Source organism: Schistocerca nitens, chromosome 4 (genome assembly GCF_023898315.1).
Source record: "Schistocerca nitens isolate TAMUIC-IGC-003100 chromosome 4, iqSchNite1.1, whole genome shotgun sequence".
NCBI classification, from domain to species: domain Eukaryota; kingdom Metazoa; phylum Arthropoda; class Insecta; order Orthoptera; family Acrididae; genus Schistocerca; species Schistocerca nitens.
Window position 1 is genome coordinate 16,229,256 of NC_064617.1, and position 20,389 is coordinate 16,249,644.

General features: G+C 37.5%; 1 protein-coding gene across 2 annotated transcripts in view; it reads left to right on the forward strand.

Moving 5' to 3' along the window:
• Nucleotides 1-12,703, forward strand: part of LOC126251529 (zinc transporter 9) — a 214,573-nt gene extending 201,870 nt beyond the window's left edge. For both annotated transcript variants that reach the window (XM_049952022.1, XM_049952023.1), the window contains 2 exons: nt 10,151-10,264; nt 11,550-12,703. In XM_049952022.1, the coding sequence (XP_049807979.1) occupies nt 10,151-10,264; nt 11,550-11,594 (159 nt within the window). In that variant the 3' untranslated portion in view covers nt 11,595-12,703. The remainder of the gene's footprint in view (nt 1-10,150; nt 10,265-11,549) is intronic.
• The last annotated feature ends 7,686 nt before the right edge of the window (nt 12,704-20,389 follow it).

Here is a 20,389-nt window from a genome sequence, read left to right on the forward strand (position 1 = left end):
CATCTATGCAACTGAATGAAGGCAGTTTGTTTGTTCCCATACGCATTTCGCTTCTTTTATTTGGGAAGCATCATCAGTGGCGATTTCCAGTGCTGTTAATGTCAGCTATGTCAAGGCAATTCTAGTTTGACTTGAATTATCCATTTTTATACAATCAAGACCAGTTTTTAGGTTGACAAGCATATTTTCGATTACATTTTTGTCTGCCAATTTGGGTATGACATTGTACTTTAGGCCTTTTTCGAGTAAGACAGTTTCATCCTGTGTAAAAGTAATGTTAGTCTTATTTAAAATTGTTTTATAAAGTACATGACTTCTTTTCTTAAAAGTACTTTGAGGACATTTTTCAGCAGGAAACAGACAAAAAAATTTTATGCACAATACCTTGTTTACAAATTTTTAAATGTTCGTAAATCTGTATCCAGAAATCATCAACATTAAAGTTTAATAGGGAAGATATTTATGAGCTCTAAATACAAATAATATGCCTCTTCCTTGAGAACATCTTTTTTAGCGTATAGCTTTTCAACATGATCAGAAATGAGATTTTTAACTACATGTCTAAAAAAACTTGGGATCTTTTTTACAATTCGTGAAATTAATATAGGCTTTCGCATAATCAAGGACTAGCCACTTTTTATCACATTTCTTATTAAACTGAATGTCCATACCTGTACTAAGCAGTTTCATCTTTAGATCTCTCTATTTAGAGGCAGTCTTGGATACTTGGGCAGGCAGAAATCTTAAAGCTTTAAAAATGGAAGGTAAAATTAAAAATATTGTAGCCCTCGGTCACGAAAATCAAGTCTTTTTTACCTAGGTTTCTGCCAATTCTAAGAGCGTCTTCATCAGAAATAAAACATTTAAAACAGGCATGTCACGTATAAAATACATATGAAGCGAAAACGCTTTAGTCACAAAATATTAAAATAGAAAACATAGAAGCAGACCACTAAGAGTTGCACCTCATGTTGAGCTGTGGTAGCATCAGACTTAGGTGCCCGCATTAGCAATTGTGGGCAGGTGAATGTTATACCAAAAGTGCCATCTAGTAGCCGCAAATACAAACCAGCTACTTAACATTCCAGATACATACAGCTGGAATGTGTAATACGTGAAGTAAGAGGCAATATTTTATCTGACAGCAACAGACATGGTAAAAATTTGTCTACATAAGAGCTTAGCCCCCCCTCCCCATGAACCACGGACCTTGCCGTTGGTGGGGAGGCTTGTGTGCCTCAGTGATACAGGTAGCCGTACCGTAGATGCAACCACAACGGAGTGGTATCTGTTGAGAGGCCAGACAAACATGTGGTTCCTGAAGAGGGGCAGCAGACTTTTCAGTACTTGCAGGGGCAACAGTCTGGATGATTGACTGATCTGGTCTTGTAACACTAATCAAAATGGCCTTGCTGTGCTGGTACTGCGAACAGCTGAAAGTAAGGGGGAAACCACAGCTTAATTTTTCCCGAGGGCATGCAGCTTTACTGTATGGTTAAATGATGATGGCGCCCTCTTGGGTAAAATATTCCGGAGGTAAAATAGTCCCACATTCGGATCTCCAGGCAGGGCTACTCAGGAGGATGTCGTTATCAGGAGAAAGAAAACTGGCGTTCTGTGGATCGGAGTGTGGAATGTCAGATCCCTTAATTGGGCAGGTAGGTTAGAAAATTTAAAAAGGGAAATGGATAGGTTAAAGTTAGATATAGTGGGAATTAGTGAAGTTCAGTGTCAGGAGGAACAAGACTTTTGGTCAGGTGAATACAGGATTATAAATACAAAATCAAATAGGGGTAATGCAGGTGTAGATTTAATAATGAATAAAAAATAGGAGTGTGGGTAAGCTGCTACAAACAGCATAGTGAACGCATTATTGTGGCCAAGATAGACACGAAGCCCACGCCTACTACAGTAGTACAAGTTTATGTGCCAACTAGCTCTGCAGATGATGAAGAAAATGATGAAATGTATTATGAGATAAAAGAAATTATTCAGGTAGTGAAGGCAGACGAAAATTTAATACTCATGGGTGACTGGAATTCGACAGTTGGAAAAGGAAGAGAAGGAAACGTAGTAGGTGAATATGGATTGGGGGTAAGAAATGAAAGAGGAAGCCACCTGGTATAATTTTGCACAGAGCATAACTTAACCATAGCTAACACTTGGTTTAAGAATCATGAAAGAAGGTTGCATACATGGAAGAACCCTGGAGATAACAGTAGGTTTCAGATAGATTATATAATTGTAAGACAGAGATTTAGATACAAGGTTTTAAATTGTAAGACATTTCCAGGGGCAGATGTGGACTCTGATCACAATCTATTGGTTATGAACTGTAGATTAAAACTGAAGAAACTGCAAAAAGGTGGGAATTTAAGGAGATGTGACCTGGATAAACTGACTAAACCAGAGGTTGTACAGAGTTTCAGGGAGAGCGTAAGGGAACAATAGACAGGAATGGGGGAAAGAAATACAGTAGAAGAAGAATGGGTAGCTTTGAGGAATGAAATAGTGAAGGCAGCAGAGGATCAAGTAGGTAAAAAGACGAGGGCTAGTAGAAATCCTTGGGTAACAGAAGAGATACTGAATTTAATTGATGAAAGGAGAAAATACAAATATGCAGCAAGTGAAGCAGGCAAAAAGGAATACAAACGTCTCAAAAATGAGATCGACAGAAAGTGCAAAATGGCTAAGCAGGGATGGCTAGAGGACAAATGTAAGGATGTAGAGGCTTATCTCACTAGGGGTAGATAGATACTGCCTACAGGAAAATTAGAGAGACCTTTGGAGAAAAGATAATCACTTGCATGAATATCAAGAGCTCAGATGGAAACCCAGTTCCAAGCAAAGAAGGGAAAGCAGAAAATTAGGAGTATATAGAGGATCTATACAGGGGCGTTGTTCTTGAGGACAATATTATGGGAATGGAAAAGCATGTAGGTGAAGATGAAATGGGAGATATGATACTGCGTGAAGAGTTTGACAGAGCACTGAAAGACATAAGTCGAAACAAGGACCTGGGAGTAGACAACATTCCAGTAGAACTACTGACAGGCTTGGAATAGCCAGTCTCTCAAAACTCTACCATCTGCTGAGCAAAATGTTTGAGACAGGCGAAATTCCCTCAGACTTCAAGAAGAATGTAATAATTCCAATCCCAAAGAAAGCAGGTGCCGCTAGATGTGAAAATTACCAAACTATCAGTTTAATAATTCACAGCTGCAAAATACTAATGCAAATTCTTTACAGACGAATAGAAAAACTGGTAGAAGCCGACCTGGGGAACGATCAGTTTGGATTCCGTAGAAATGTTGGAACACGTGAGGCAATACTGACCCTACGACTTATCTTGGAAAATATATTAAGGAAAGGCAAACCTACGTTTCCAGCATTTGTAGACTTAGAGAAAGCTTTTGACAATGTTGACTGGAATACTCTCTTTCAAATTCTGAAGGTGGCAGGAGTAAAATACAGAGAGCGAAAGGCTGTTTACAATTTGTAGAGAAAGCAGATGGCAATTATAAGAGTCGAGAGACATGAAAGTGAAGCAGTGGTTGGGAAGGGAGTGAGACAGGGTTCTGACCTCTCCCCGATGCTATTCAATCTGTATATTGAGCAAGCAGTAAAGGAAACAAAAGAAAAATTCGGAGTAGGTATTAAAATTCATGGAGAAGAAGTAAAAACTTTGAGGTTCGCCGATGACATCGTGATTCTGTCAGAGACAGCAAAGGACTTGGAAGAGCAGTTGAACAGAATGGACAGTGTCTTGAAAGGGGGGTATAAGATGAACATCAACAAAAGCAAAACGAGGATAATGGAATGTAGTCGAATTAAGTCGGGTGATGCTGAGGGAATTAGATTAGGAAATGAGACACTTAAAGTAGTAAAGGAGTTTTGCTATTTGGGGAGCAAAATAATTGATGATGGTTGAAGTAGAGAGGATATAAAATGTAGACTGGCAATGGCAAGGAAAGTGTTTCTGAAGAAGAGAAATTTGTTAACATCGAGTATCGATTTGTCAGGAAGTCGTTTCTGAAAGTATTTGTATGGAGTGTAGCCATGTATGGAAGTGAAACATGGACAATAAATAGTTTAGACAAGAAGAGAATAGAAGCTTTTGAAATGTGGTGCTACGGAAGAATGCATAACTAATGAGGAGGTATTGAATAGAATTGGGGAGAAAAGGAGTTTGTGCACAACTTGACTAGAAGAAGGGATCGGTTGGTAGAACATGTTCTGAGGCATCAAGGGATCACCAATTTAGTACTGGAGGGCAGCGTGGAGGGTAAAAATCGTAGAGGGAGACCAAGAGATGAATACACTAAGCAGATTCAGAAGGATGTAGGCTGCGGTAGGTACTGGGAGATGAAGCAGCTTGCACAGGATAGAGTAGCATGGAGAGCTGCATCAAACCAGTCTCAGGACTGAAGACCACAACAACAACAACAACAACAACAACAACAACAACATGTTGGCACAATTTTAATAACAACAGTGTGCATTTGCTGTAGTACAAATTATCACTCTGAATTTTTAGTGTCACACACTTTGTGTGATATTTACTCAACGTAATCATAGTTACCCATTTTTTGAGGATGAAATAGTGATGTTGCTGAAAGTATACAGTTTCATTTGTTTCCAGTAGCATTTATGTAAATTTTGTTCCATCTAGTTCACAGTTGAGATAATTTGAAAATACAATTAGCAGTAACAACACTCAACTCTGAGTAACAATTGAAATTATCATAGAAATTACAATAATTAAAAAGTCAAGAACGATGAGGTGTTTCCAAAAGCTGCATAGCTGTGTGAAGGTGCTTTATTCACAACTACTGGTTTCATGTCAGTATAGATGTATCTTCAGTTTATAATGGTTATATTTCCATAATGTATGTGGACCCAGCTTTCAGGAAGTTATGCACGTTAAAGAGCCTGTGGAGATTAGCAATACACTGGGAGGTAGAATACTGTGTTTACTAAGAACAATGTGGCCTCCTGCCTTCCAACATATTGCTAGCCTCCGTATGGTGGTTAACGTGGATAACTTCCTGAAAGCTGGGACTCTGTAATTGTCCACAGACATTATGGATTATAATCATTATAAACCTGAAGATGCACGTATAGTGATGAGGTATCAGTAGTTACAAATAAAGCACTTTCATACAACTATGCAGCTTTCGGAAACCTTTAATCATTCTTGACTTTTTTATTGTTGTAATTTTTATGATAATTTCAATGGTTACTGAATGTTGAGTGGTGTTATTGTTATTCATAATGTCTCTGAGCTGTTGTTGCCCTCCCCAAAAAGGTAAATGTAACTTTAAAATACTTTAGGTGAAACTATTTTGGCTTGTCACAATATGAAATATCTGCAAGTCAGATCTTACAATAGCCACCTGTCAGTTTCCTTTCCACTTATCATCATTGAAATGGTAATAAGAAGGAATCAGGTCTGGACCTACCCGATCTACAGTTATTAACAAATATAAACTTAAAAGAATTCAGTTATTGCACACTTATTAAACAATATACCTCGGTCAGTATTTGTGAGACACACGTGTTTCCTGTGAGTTGGGCGACTCTCGGGTTAAGACACTGCCATCTGGTGGGATCGTGTACCATATCGGACAAATTCAGCTGCATGTATGTGGCATTAGAAAAAAGTGCTGCTCTTGAGTTATAAGTATTTTAACTTAAGTGTATGAAGAATTTTCTGTAATATGGTTATCAATATCAGGTTTTGTTGTGTGGTGATGTCACTGGAATCAAACATGGGTGTTCAATAGGAAACTGAAGATGTATATTCCTGAAACAGGTATGTAGAAACGTGTTTGATTGTAATTGTGCGCTCAAATGCTGTCATGAAGGAGAGCCCATTAGGTATGTGCAATGAGTTCAGCTACACATTAACAGGCAGGAGCAGCTGCTGCAAAGTATATTGGCAACAAATTCTGGCTAGAAGTTGTCTACAGTAACTGATAATTATGATCAATACTTCTAGATTACATTACATTTGTGTGTTAAAAAAAACACCAAAGACCACCATCAGTTGTCTGAATGAGTCTTAATCCCCAGTATTCTGGTAAACGGTGTAACGAATGGCTTGCTGGTATTGTTTTACTTTGGTTTTAAATATTTGGGGTTGTTCAGTTTTCTGTCTGATGTCCATTGGCAGCCAGTAATAGGCTTTTGCACCAGAGTATAAAACACTATTTTGAATCCCCAGTGAGATATTCATAGTCTCCATGAAAATTATTTCTAATTCATGTTTTGTGTTTGTAACTTATTGGGTCCATCCCAAATTCACTCTTTGTTATTCACCAGAAATCCCATTAGGGAGTATGTATGTTGGCATTCAAGTGTAAGAGTGAAAAAAACTGTTTTTGACCAGTGTATACTGTGAGTAATAATGTATAGCTCTGAGATACGGGTGTTAAATGAGTTCGTTGTTAGGAAACTGATAGTAACTGAAAGAGAAATGGAAAGAGTGATGTGGGACTACATGAAGAAAGAAAGAAAGAAAGAAAGCAGTGTATATCAGGCATATAATAAATGTGACTGACGTAACGGAAAAAGTGTATATGTTAAAATGACATTGAGCTGGTCATGTCACTCAAAGAAAGATGGCAGATGGTCAAAATAGCTGCTGGATTGAAGTTCAGTTTGCCAAAAACAGACCGAGGGAAAGCCAACTGGACAGGTGTGAAAGATATTTGTGAAAGACAACATTGGAGAGATTTCTGAGTGCAAAGCAGGCAGAACTGAGCCTTTTGGTTAACTTATCTACATGCTTACATGGGTTTATATTCATTTGGATCCCCAGAAACTTCACACATTTAGCCTCGTGTAATGTGTGACCATTGATCTGTACTTCTGGTACCTACAGTCATTTTATTTATTTGGAATTGCATAACATGATTTTTTGTAAGATTAAGGGTTATGTTGCTGGCTATGAACAAGTTGTAAGTCTATTCCATCATTCTCCTGGACGTGCTTGGGCCCGATACTTGTGTGATCAGCAAACATTGCTGTTTTTCAAGAATCCTCCAATGTTCCCGGTAAATCTTTCGTGTAGGCCAAAAATGGGAGCAACCCGAGCATCGAACCCTGCGACATGACGTATTCGATGTTTCTTCACTGTGAATTTAATCTTACTCATGTTGTATCCTAAGTTGATGTGACCATCTCTTTTGTATTGTTAAGATATGACTCAGACCATGCAGGGAGAAGACCTTTACTGCTATACTGTTTTAGTTTCGGTAGCAGAGTTTTATCATCTTCACAGTCAGAGTTTGTGACAAGATCACAAAAAATGCCAACTCGATAATGTTCATTGTTCAGTCCTACTTTGAGTTTATGAGATCATATATTCTCGGTAGAGAAGACTTAGCAAAAACCAAACTCAGCTGTTACTAAAAGTTTTCTCCCAGAAATATGGTTCAGTATTCTGAGATAAGATATCTTCTCAAAAACTTGTGAAAACACTCGATGAAGGATATCAGTCTGCATTGAGAGGTCAGTCACTTATCTCCACTTTTGTGCATGCTGGTGTCACAACTGCATACCTAGGTATTGGTTGATTCTAACACTAAAACAAGCTTGGTTCTACCAAATTGGAACAAATTTTAGTACTTTGGCTGATATACCATTGCAGCCATTCCAGTATAGTGTTGTGTGTTGTTATGTTCCCTGCATATACTGCTGACTGCTTGTCTTGGGCACTTGGCGAACTAAATTACTGTGCTTGCCATGTTCTGATGTATGCCATTTAGCATTTTGTCTGGTAGGCCATGGCAAAGCACATTTTTTCACCAGAAGATACTCATTTAGAATGAAATCAGTCACAGCATAATAAACACACATTCAATACCAGCTATTTTGGTTTTTATTAACATTCACATTATGCAGCTTTGGAGGCACAAAATGATCGAGATTTTAAAAAATGCTCAAGATACCAGAAGAGTTTCTACTTTTTATTACCCTAATGATTTTTGTGTTCTCTCTAACAGATGAGTTACCAAAACTGATGTGTAGTGGTGGAGTGTGCACTGCTCATGTAAATAAACTTATTCTATATGCTTTCCATAGATGATATTATGTCTCTCTTTTCAGCCTCTGTTAGGAAGAATTTTTTTCAATTTAGTAGCCAACACATTTAATTTCATATAATCTGTCTCATTGTCACTGGTATCTGGGGATTCAGTGTTGTGTATGTAGTAGAGTTTTTCATTACACACCATTACCTGATAGTGCTCCACAATGTCCTCACTTTGTTCTTGGAACTTTGAATTTTCTCTTCATAGTAGATGGTTTTAGCCTTTCCGATGACTTGGTGAAGAATTGTCAATAATTCTTATAGTGCATTTTCAATTCATGAATGGGGCTAGTCTTTTGCAGTAAATGAAACACTTTTTTCCAAGTACAAGTTATTTTGATCCGAGATGATAGCCACCCTTTTTCTTGGCTTCCACTGTAAATCATCCTGACCTATTGCAAAGGAAAATTAGACTCATAATTTTGTAAGGATATTTTTAGGAAAGAATTAAATTTTTCATCTGCTGTTTGTCTTTGGAAAACTTCTTCTCATTTTCCATTCGGTAAACTGTCTATGAATAAAGTGGGTCAGCATGTACAATTTTGTTTAATTTTCCATTTCTTTCCCCGTAGTTAAATATGATTGATGAAGATGCTTTATTGCTGCCATGCAACTGTCATGACCAGATAAACAATTTATTATTAGACTAACCTCATGTTTCATTACACAATGGGCTGCCTTTTGTCACTCTAAACTGAATATTTTCTTTCCCATTCAAATTGACAGTGTCAGTAATATCACTTGCAAAAATAACACTCAGTGAATCACTGGTGTCTTCTGCATCTACATCTATACTCTGCAATCATTTTGAGGAGTATGGCAAAGGGTACGTCCCATTGTACCTGTTATTAGGGTTTCTTCCTGTTCGATTCACATATCGTGCACTGAAAGAATTATTGCTTGAATGCCTCTGTGCGTGCAGTAATTATCTTAATCTTATCCTCATGATCTGTGTGTGAGCAATACATATGGGGTTTTAGTATATTCCTAGAGTCATCATTTAAAGCCGATTCTTAAAACTTTGTTAATAGACTTCCTTGAGATAGTTTACACCTATCTTCAAGTCTCTTCCAGCTCAGTTCCTTTATCTCTGCGACACTTTCACATGAATTAAACAAACATGTGACCATTGTGCTGCCCTTCTGTGTACATTTCAATATCCCCTGTTAGTCCTACCTGGTACGTGTCCCACACACTTGACCAATATTCTGGAACTGGTCGCACAAGTGATTTGTAAGTAATCTCCTTTGTAAACTGATTGCGCTTCTCCAGTATCCTACCAATAAACTGAAATCTATGCCTGCTATACCCACTGCTGAATTCATGTGGCCATTCCATTTCATATCCATGCAAAGTGTTACACCCAGGTATGTGTATGAGTTGGCTGATTCCAGCAGCGACTCATTGATATTAGTGTCATAGGATACAATGGTTTTTCATTTTGTGAAGAGCAAAATTGTACTTTTCTGAACATTTAGAGCAAGTTGCCAATCTGTACATGACTTTGAAATCTTATTAAGATCTTTCTGAATATTTATGCAGCTTCTGTCAGATAGTAATTCATTATAGATACCTGCATCACCTGCAGAAGCCTGATTTTACTATTAATATTGTCTGCAAGGTCATTAATATGCAATGTGAACAGCAAAGGTCCTAACACACTTCCCTGGGGCACTCGTGAAGTTACTTTTATAAACCTGACGATAACTCATCATCCAAAATGACATGCTGTGTCCTCTCTACCAAGAAGTCCTCAATTCAGTCACAAATTTAAATTGATATCCCATATGATCATACTTCTGACACCTTGTGTAATAAGTGAGTGAAGGAGTGCTCCACATTAAACTAGAGCTGTTGTTTTATATTGTGAAGCTCTGTTTGACATGTGTTCACTAAGGCAAAATAATTATGCAATGAGTCAACTACATCTGAATATTTGTGTTTGTTTTTCAGTACTTTATTTAAGTTGCACTTTCAGTACTCTAGCAGTAAAAATTCTGGTGCTTAATGCATCTTCATTGTGTCTTTTTTAATAGTGATTCTTCTTTATTGCAGGAAGTGAAAGAAATGAAAAATATTGATGAGTTGGAGAACTTTCTGCTCAAACATGGTGAAAACATCGTAGATATGATGGGTGGAGAGATAGATAGGATTGAAATGAAACTTCGTGTAAGTAAAACTCTGTTTCCTTTATGCAGTATTTAAAATGTACGACGGCATGGTGAGAAGTTGTTGGGATGACAGAGATGGTGTTATTTAAAACTTTGTTGGTGCATGTTGTGCAGTAACGCAAGTCAAGTGGCAATTTCACTTGCTAAATAGATATAGATTCATAAAGTACTCATGCTATATGTTCAAATTCCTCCAAATTGGTGTAACGGAATATTGTGCCTTCATAAAACTCTCTTAAGTTTGGACAGCTTAATGCCAAAGTTCACGTAAAATGATCAGTTAATGGCAGCTGAGTACAAACTTTTGTACTCCTCTTGAAGACTGTTTATGTGTAACTTATGGCACACAGTATTGGAAAATCAGTGTCTGAACATGTCTGAAGAAGCTGACAACATTGGTGTATCAGGCAAGAAAGAACTACAATAGTGTCGTCCCCTCTCTTTGAGAAGTTAACTGTGGGAAAGCCTAGTGAAAGATTGGAGCTGTATTACAGAACAGATTTTTTGGAACATTCAGGTGGTATTGGAAAGAATGCAGTGATTTTGTTACCAACTTGAAGCTGTGGACTATCTGGGAGTATACTACTTCACACAAGAAATAAAACCACAATAGCAAGTAGGCTAATCTATTATCTGCTGAAAACATGTCACTGTCAGCTGCTTTCTCACTGTGATTAATGTGCATCTGTTTGCAGCAAATTATGTCTCTGTCAACTTAACACACTGGTTACTGATGGAACCAAATGGTGCACTGGGATAAAGGTGAAGTCAGGTATCACCTGCTAAGAAGGGCATGGCTTTTGTTGCCTTGCAAGAACAGCTGGTGAGTACCATGAAATTCATTAGGACCAACTGGATAGAAAATAGGTATGAAGAGCCTTGAATTGCAAAAGAAAAGGAACTAGATAATAACTCTGAGTCTGAGCTGGTTGTTTTACAGTGGGAACTATGAGGGGTTTAAGATACAAATTGTTGAAACATTCACCTGATTTGGCATGTTACATGTGAAGAATATGTGGCTGGAAAATGTTTCAAATCCAAGGAAGAGAATACTGTAGTGATATGCACACCTTGCAGAATTGCACTTTGTGGGTTAATCTACTTTGTAGAAAAATGTTGGACTGTATGCACTGACATAACCGGGGAGGGCACTATTGAAATTCATTCTTGCCTTAATAAGCTCTATATTTCACTGCCAGGCCACAACTTTTTGCATTGCCCTCAAAGTATTAGTTTCTTTGTTATATAAAGACTTGATTTAAACAAAGATCGTGTTGTTACAGGAAAAACACCCAGAAATACGGCACTGTGACCTGGAAGTTCTATGAGCTTCTGAGGATGTGTACTTCATCCATACTGTCTGGCTGCAAAGATGTGTGACAATGGTGGATGGTTACATTTGCAGATTGAATAGCTAAGTTACAGGAGACCATTGAGATGCTTAGAAGTATTTATTTTTTTGTATGGAAGAGGGAATGTAAATGTAGACTCACTGAGCTGCTTTTAATGGAACACACAAGTTTCTTATACATACTGTGACTTTCAGCAGCATTTACTATTCATCCAAGGAGATCCATTGGTGGTGTGCTGTAAAATCACATCCATTGTTTGACTCGTGTTGCAGATAACTTACTGTTATTTTTGTTGAACTTGATCTTACACAGAGGTAATTTAGTGAAACTCCTAGTGGTCTTGTCATGACTGAAAGATTGAAACTAGAAAGGTGAAATTTTGACCCATAGGCATACGGTGTTTGAGAAAAGCTGACATCTCACAAAGATGTGAAATGACATTTCACTGTAGTCAAAACAATTTCCACTCTATATTATTCAATTGTATGGTGATATATACTCTGTGAAAGTATTAGTATTGCGATACAAAGTTCAGTCAGACTGAGTCTCAGCAGCTTTTCAGCTTGTTATCTCCATTAGACAGCAAGAATTTAAAAGCTAAATATATGACTGATAAAATTATAGCCATACATATTTTGTTGGAGAGTTTGAGGGACTGAAATGTGTTATGCAGGTCTTCACATTTCCAACTTTATTTAAAAATATGTGCCTGGAAGATCTAAATAAGATATGTTTCTGATTTAAAAGACTTACTGCAAGTTCCTGTTGGTTCGGAAATGTTCTGGATAGCAGATGAAAAGATTATGTGCAAAAAGTGACTAGGTGATGTTAACAGGGCATTTCTAAAATATGTGCATTTGAAGCAGAAATAAATTAAATGTAGCTTACTTAAATGACCTCTCTCTATACAGGTGTAGATTCAAATATATTGAAGCAATAACTAAAAGATGACTTGGGATGCCCTAACATTTCTGATAGCTTAGACATAATCATTTCTAAAATGTTCACATATCTCGGAAGTTAAAATCATTTCTGACAGTGACACATGTACATTTTAAAATCTGAATAGAAATGATTCTCAGTAACATTTGTGATTCTTATACAGGTTGCTGTATTACTGTATGTTTTACTTGCCGTAACATTTTCAGAAAATATTTTAATTGTTCAGTATTGTTACTTATTGTCGATGTCAGTTATGCAAATACCAAAGCTTCTTTATGGTGATTAAAGCATTGAAATCTTTTTATATATATGTATATATGTATGTCTCAGTTTTCATAGTACCCTTTAATTTTCAAATAAATTGCTGTAGTGCACAGAGTGGGTTTGAGAGAGTGAGCCAGAAATCTTGCTTATTATTTCATTCAAACTTTGACACTGTAACTGAACATGATATGTATGGACCATTGATACTTGTTGGTCATTGTTTGGAGGAAAGAGTAAAATATGAAGCTACTTCTCCAAGTGGCTCAAGTTAACTGATTGCTTTTTGAACATACCCGCGATTAATGTGCGTGCTGTTTTGCAATCTTTAGTAGACAGGTCTATGGTGTTAGTTGATATGAATTAAAAGTTAATGGGAAGGACCTTATGACGGAAGATTACATAGACAGTTAAAGACAAAGGAAATCTGAATGACATGAATGTCAGTGTAGATACAGTGGACTAACCCTCTGTTGACTAACAGAAAGGGAATAGTTTTCAAATAAAAATGGTCATAGAAAAGAATGGCACGTAGTGTAGCAGTATGCCTATCGTAATTCGAGGAATTTGATTTACTGCACAGTGGTCACTCAGCCCCATGTAGCCCCATTGTTGACACTGTTATTGTTTTTAAATATACATTTCTTCCTGTTGTAAACATCTTTTGCTTGAATCACTTGTGTTGATACTTAGCAGTTTAAAATTTTAAATGTTTATTGTGATTCAACTACTAGCAGACTTCATATCTTAATTCTTAGCTCTTTCTCCTACGATTTGATTATATGAGGAACAAGATATAAGACTTGAAGTTGAAGCACTGGTGCTGTACAATCTCAGTGGATGTACTGATTAAGAGTAGCACCTTCCTGGCAAGAACTTGAAATGATCCCGTAACAGTTGCTAATCTTCATTGTCTATATCCAACACTGTAGGCCAGTAACAGAAACATGAGAGATAACTACAGTACCTCAGTAGAGGCGAGAAGATATATTACAGTCAATGAAAATAATAGTGCATACTGAGGACCAGCTGGCGTAGAAACAATCATGTCTTTAATGTAATGGGTGCTAAGAGTATTCTTGTAGCAAACAGGGGTGGCTATAATTCTGAACAAAATCTTCATGTACACAAATAAAAGTATTCAGAACTAAACAGAAATAAAGAACAGCCTCCAGCTGGGACAGAAATCACATTTTTCAATGAAATGTGGAGCAATAGTAACTCAGTCTTATCATTTTCAATGGTACAGTCTTGAGTTTGCATCTCGGTGATCACAAAAGCATCATGTTTCGCATTCTTACAGCAGCTGGAATTCTGTACAACAGGAAGAGACTTATGCTGCCTTGTTCGTGACAAGGCTTGCTTTATTTGAAAGGGCCAAGACTGCAGGCTAGGCATACAGGTGTGATGTGTCAGATTGTGAGGTGGAACTAATAGATAGCATTATTCACTAGAATTAATTCAAAACACTCTTAGTTTGTAAGTGTATTACAGTTTTTGTTGTATATTAATTAAGTCACTATTACAAATCCCAGTTAGTGATACATTCAAAAAAGATAGGTGGTGTTGACAGATGTAAATACATATTTTGTCCGTGGAACAAGATAACTATTCATTGTATAAGTGTAGCTAATATAAAATGTCATTGAACTGTAGATGTTGGCCAATCTGTGATACGAAAACTTTTTTCATATGTGCCATGGTTCATGGGTAATGATTTGTGGTGTTGGGATCTTCAGTGCAAAGGCTGATTCGATGCAGCTCTCCACACTAAGTCTATTGTGTACAAGTGTCTACACCTCTGCGTAACTACTGCATATTACACCCACTTGAAGATACTGCTGCAAAGCCCTAATCTACCTCTACAAGTTTTAGCCCCATACTAGCCTTGATTATCAGACTGACTATTCTTTAATGTCTCAGAATGAGTCCTGTCAAGTTGTGCCACAGATTTCCTTTCTCTCATATTTGATTTAGTGCCTTTTCCTTAGTTACCTGATCTACCCCCTTATCTTCAATTTTCTGTAGCAACACATTTTATAGCTATTCCCTTCCTATCACAAAGCGGAAAAAGTGGTCTAACTAAAACATTCATTTTTCTTTACATACTATACGAATATGTAATAAAAAATGGGGGTTCCTATTTAAAAAAAAAAAAAAACTCAGTTGATATCCGTTTGACCTATAGTAGCGCCATCTAGCGGGCCAACCATAGTGCCATCTGGTTTCCCCCTTCAAGCTAGACAAGTTTCGTTCTTTGTAGTTTTTTCGTCTGACGCTTATTTAGTGAGATATTTGTCCCGGTCACAATCAATGGACTACCCTGTATGTTTTGCTTACTGTCCACATTGCCCTTCCCTATAAGGCTTCACTCCAGAGAAGATTCTTAACATTCTTATTTTAGATGTAAACAATTTCTCTTTTTCAAAAAAAAAAGCCAGTATGTGTTACTTCTGTCTCTGTCAGTTGTTTTGCTGCATAAACAGCTAAATACCAGTAGACCCCCAATCTTTAAAGAATATAACTCCCATGTATAAAACACCTTCAAACATCTGATTACAATTGAGGTAGTGTGTTCAGTATTCGACATTAAATATGTAAGTGAGAAAAGGCTTAGAAAAGGTTTCAAATTATGCTTAAGTTTCTTGGAAGTTGCTAAGTGCCCTTATTAAGAAACACTGGATGACCTCCTGAGATATGAGTGTAAAATTATATAATTTTGTAGCTAAATTCAGTGGTGCATGTGGATACTGTCTGCAAACTGTGTTGCATATAGATTCTGTAGTAGTAAAGAAGTAATAAATTAAAATTTCAGATCTGCACCGAAGTTTAACTGCACAAACATCGAAAATGTATTGTAGTAAGCAATAAACTTCTTTCATTTCATCATTTTGTGTGTGGGGGGGGGGGGCATCATTGAGAAAAAATTTTTTGAAGGTTTGAAATTATTTAAAGTTTTTTGGGAGTCGTTAACTGCTCCCATTCAAAAATATTGGGTGAATAAGTTGTGGCTATTTATATGCCGTCAGCTATGCCTTCTCAGGTCAAACACACGTTTCCTGTGTGTAATACTTCTCTTATTGTGTTGAACTTTAACTTGGGACTATACTTCTCAATGAGCATATTATGAAAGTACTTAAATTTTTTTAATTTGGTCAATAATTTCATGAAGTATTGATAATCAAATTTTTGCTGCCCTGGAAGCTGTTTGATAGATGACCTGCAACTGATGTGGTGTTCTGGGATAGTCGCTTGGTAATATAATGCCTACTACTGTTAGTGTCTTGTTTCCTAAACTAATTCACAGGATGTCATCTCATTTAAAACATTTTCTAATGGCATGTATATGATCCACTAAACCACGAAACAAATTTTTAATCATAACAGCAGTATGGAAAATGATAGATTACTACTCACCAATAGAGGTGGTATTGAGTTGGAGACGGACACAATAAAAAATACTGTTAAAAGATATAAGCTTTTGGGCAAAGTTCTTTTTATGAAACAGAAAAACACACACACACACACACACACACACACACACACACACACACACGAGACTAGTCCCTGGCAGCTGAAAACAGACTGCAAGCAGCAGCATGTCATGGGAGACACACCTGGCTGTGGGGTAAGGGGGAGACTGGGGCAGGGGTGGGGGGTAGCAAGTACCCAGCTGTTTCTTGGCTACAGTTTTGTCGGTGGCCATTCATGCAGACTGACAGCTTGTTGGTTGTAATGCCCATGTCAAATGCAGCACAGTGGTTGCAGCTTAGCTTGTAGATCACATGACTGGTTCCACAGGTAGTCGTGTCTCTGATGAGATAGATGATGCTTGTGAGCAGACTGGAATAGATGGTATTGTCAGGATGTATGAGACAGGTCTTGCAAGTAGGTCTCCTACAGGGATATGAGTCATGAGGCAAGGGGTTGGGAGCAGCAGTTGTGTGGGGATGGACAAGGATATTGTATAGGTTTGGTGGGCAGCGAAATGTCACTGTGGAAGATGTGGGAAGGATAGTGGGTAGGACACTTCTCATTTCAGGGCATGATGAGAGGTAGTCGAAACACTGGCGGAGAATGTGATTCAGTTGCACCAGTCCTGGGTGCAACTGAGAGAGTGCTCCTCTGTGACCAGACAGTGGACTTTGGGAGATGGTGGGTGACTGGGAAGATAATGCATGGGAGAGCTGTTTTTGTAGAAGATTTGGAAGGTAATTACATTCTGTGAAGGTCTCGATGAGACCATGGGTATATTTTGAGAGGGACTCCTCATCACTACAGATGTGATGGCCTCAGGTGGCTAGGTTGTATGAAAGCGAGTTCTTGGTATATAATGGTGGTAGCTGTTGAAGTGGAGGTATTGATGTAGCTATCTTTGAGGTGGAGGTCAACATTGAGGAAGGGTTGTTAGGTTGGATAGGACCAGGTGAAGCAAATGGGGGGAAAAGTGTTGAGGTTCTGGAGAAATGTGAATAGGGTGCTCTCACCCTCAATCCAGATCACAAAGATGTCATCAGTGAATCTGAACCAGATAAGGGGTTTGGGATTCTGGGTGTTTACGAAAGATTCCCTTTGTGGGGCGGCTGGTGGAATAATTGTTGTTAAAATGTTCCTATTATTTAGAATGTTATTTGTGCTGTCTTTCGCCATTCTCAACACTGGCTCTCTAACTACAATATTGGCAACCAGAAAGTGATTAGCAAAACGTGAAGCCTGTAATTAGAATTCCTAGTGCCCACTTCATCTGAGAATACACTTATAGCTGCAGCTTATAGCTCTGAGAAATTAGGAGATTGACTGGGATTCATAATCACAAAACAATTTTCTAAATTTTTCTGTATTCTGAAAGTTACAGATGAAAACAAAAGAATCCACACAATCTGACTAACAGAGCAGTTCAGAGTCTAATGCGCTGATGCAACTATAACTGTCCAAATTGAATGTTTAAATGAATGCTCGCCATAATTTGATGATTAGTTCATCAAACGCCACGCTAAATAATGGTAGAATGTCTGTCCCGCGACGGCACGTGAAAATACGACATACGCAACCTGAAGCTAGATAATTAAAATCATTCCAGAATTAACACTTCACTCGAAAATGATTTCATGGTTACGCGTATCCCGAGTAACTTACTACGGCATCGGAGGCCGTTTATAGCAATGATACCGACGTGACGTGACTCCTGACACAGATGGTGTGTTATTCAGCGTCTGGAGAGAACTGGGGCCTTGCTTCCTTCTCGCGTGGATCTGCACGGAGATAACTTTGCCTCCGATGTATAATGGAGTTTGCAGCAGTTATTGCTTTGCCTCCCATGCATGCTGATGTTGCGTTTTCATATGTGGGTTGTCTTCTTGGGTGTCTCCTCAGCACAGTTCTGCAGAGCTATAAATCCTAGCTTCTTTTGCTGATGGCCGATGAAGCTCTCAATTTAAATGTGCATTCAACACACAGGTAAGTAATCATAATAAAAGTTTGACGTGGCTAAGTTAAATATTTTGGGCGAGAGAAATAATTTAATTACACTGCACGCAGTAGACGAGCTCTGGCCCTTTGGAGATACGCTATCGCTATAGTTTTATAGTTATTCACATGAAACTTCTCACATCTTTATGGTTATAGTGGATCTCCATTCTACTTAAATATAAACATCCTAGCCTTATTTATTAGCCTACTTAATCTATCTTGCTTCCTTAATTTTTTAAGACAAAATCAGAAAATCATGAATTTCAACTAAAATCTTAATTTGTGAGATCCAGAGTACTGTTTCTATTAAATAATTATGAAAAAGGGATCTAAATATAAATTTTTAATTCTCTAGCTCTTTTCTGTTGCGCCAATGATTTTTACAGAAAAACATCCAAATTTTGAAAATGGCTAAAGTTATCGAACTGATATTCAACACATATTAATTTAGTATTACTCCTGACATGCTAGAAACATTTCAGGTTATTTATTTAATTTTAAAAGTATTGTGCAACATTTATGATGTCAGAGCTAGTTACAGCGGACTGGCTGGCACACAATGGAAAGACTGATGTGAATTTACTACGGCGTGAGTAGGCTGCTTCCCTACATCACCTTCTACTAAAATTTTTTTGTTTATGAATGTTAATGAACGAAAAAAAAATTTAATTACAAAAAGGGAAGCAAGAGTACAGCTTAACTTCCTATGAAAATTAAAATTGAAATGTAAACATGTAGAAACATTAAAAGAAAACTGATTACCTACATTAATTATTTAAATTGCGGGCATGTTCACTGCCTCTTAAGCAACATTATTACTCAAAATTTAAGCAAAGTCAATGAAACACTTTGGCATACATATTGCCTTAGACAAACAAACACATAAAAATATGTAAAATTATGAAAATTTTAAATCCATTAAATACATTTTTACATACACAAATTCAAAGAAGATAAGTTATTCAAGATACATAAACAGATGATTATATCTTAGCAGTCTTTTCTAAACCTGAAAGAAAATTTCACACATCATTTTTACACACGTGGTTGTAGCCGCTTTGGCTGGCGTTCTACACTTCCATTCACAAGGGAAGAGGAGGGGAAGTTGCTATGATGCGCGTCCTTCACGTTCACTCTAAATTACATGGGGAAAGGGGAGGGTTCACTGTGAGTTGTGTCCAAGTCACTCCACACTTTCACGCAGCTACCAGGCTGCCATTATCTGGTTTGTCCTGTAGAACAAACGAAAAGAGTGCCTCAGACTCTGTTCACTTAACATCTAAGGGTGGGTCACAATGAAATGGGGATATATACATTTTATCCTTTAATATGTTGCTGGAACAAAGTTAACAGAACTTTTTCAAATTTACTCTCACAGTTACTTAACTGTCATAAAATCGGTAAACAAATGGCTCAAAACGCCGTCAGTCACTTACTAGAGAAAATTTATGCTCAAGGCATACAATCATGAATCCTATTTAACATCAATTTATTATTTCTGGGCCGGAACACTGAACCAATGCTCGGTACATTCCTGATACATTTGTATTTTATTTATTTAGCCGACTCATCTTCGATTACCTTATTCTTAGAGATAGTATGAGTATATTTGATTAGTAGTTGTATTCTCAGCTTCTTTGTACATGTGAGTAACTTGGGGTAATAGTACAGTTCTGAGTGTTCAAAACACACTATGTTTAGTTGAACACAAAATCCACTTATTGGTCCTCTGTTGCTGTGTCAGTTCCACATCTGCAATTATGTACTTACTTACTTTGCTAGTGTATGAACTTAAGTAATACTCACTCCATTAAAATTTAAAGCACAGGATAGCACATTTATTTCATATCCATAGTGTATTGCAGCTGATCAGTTTGCTCACGTGGCGATCCATTTCCACTTGATCGGACGCTGAAACCACAGGTAGTGTCTCTCGACCTACCACTAAAGTGCATCAGGTAATTATGGATGAGCGTAATGCTAAATTCCTTAAACCTATAGGACACCATGAGCTGCTCTGTCTCATCTAACATAAGGGTACCTATGGTCGCATTCACGCCTCCAACTCATAACCTCAATACATGTAGGTGTGTCCTGTC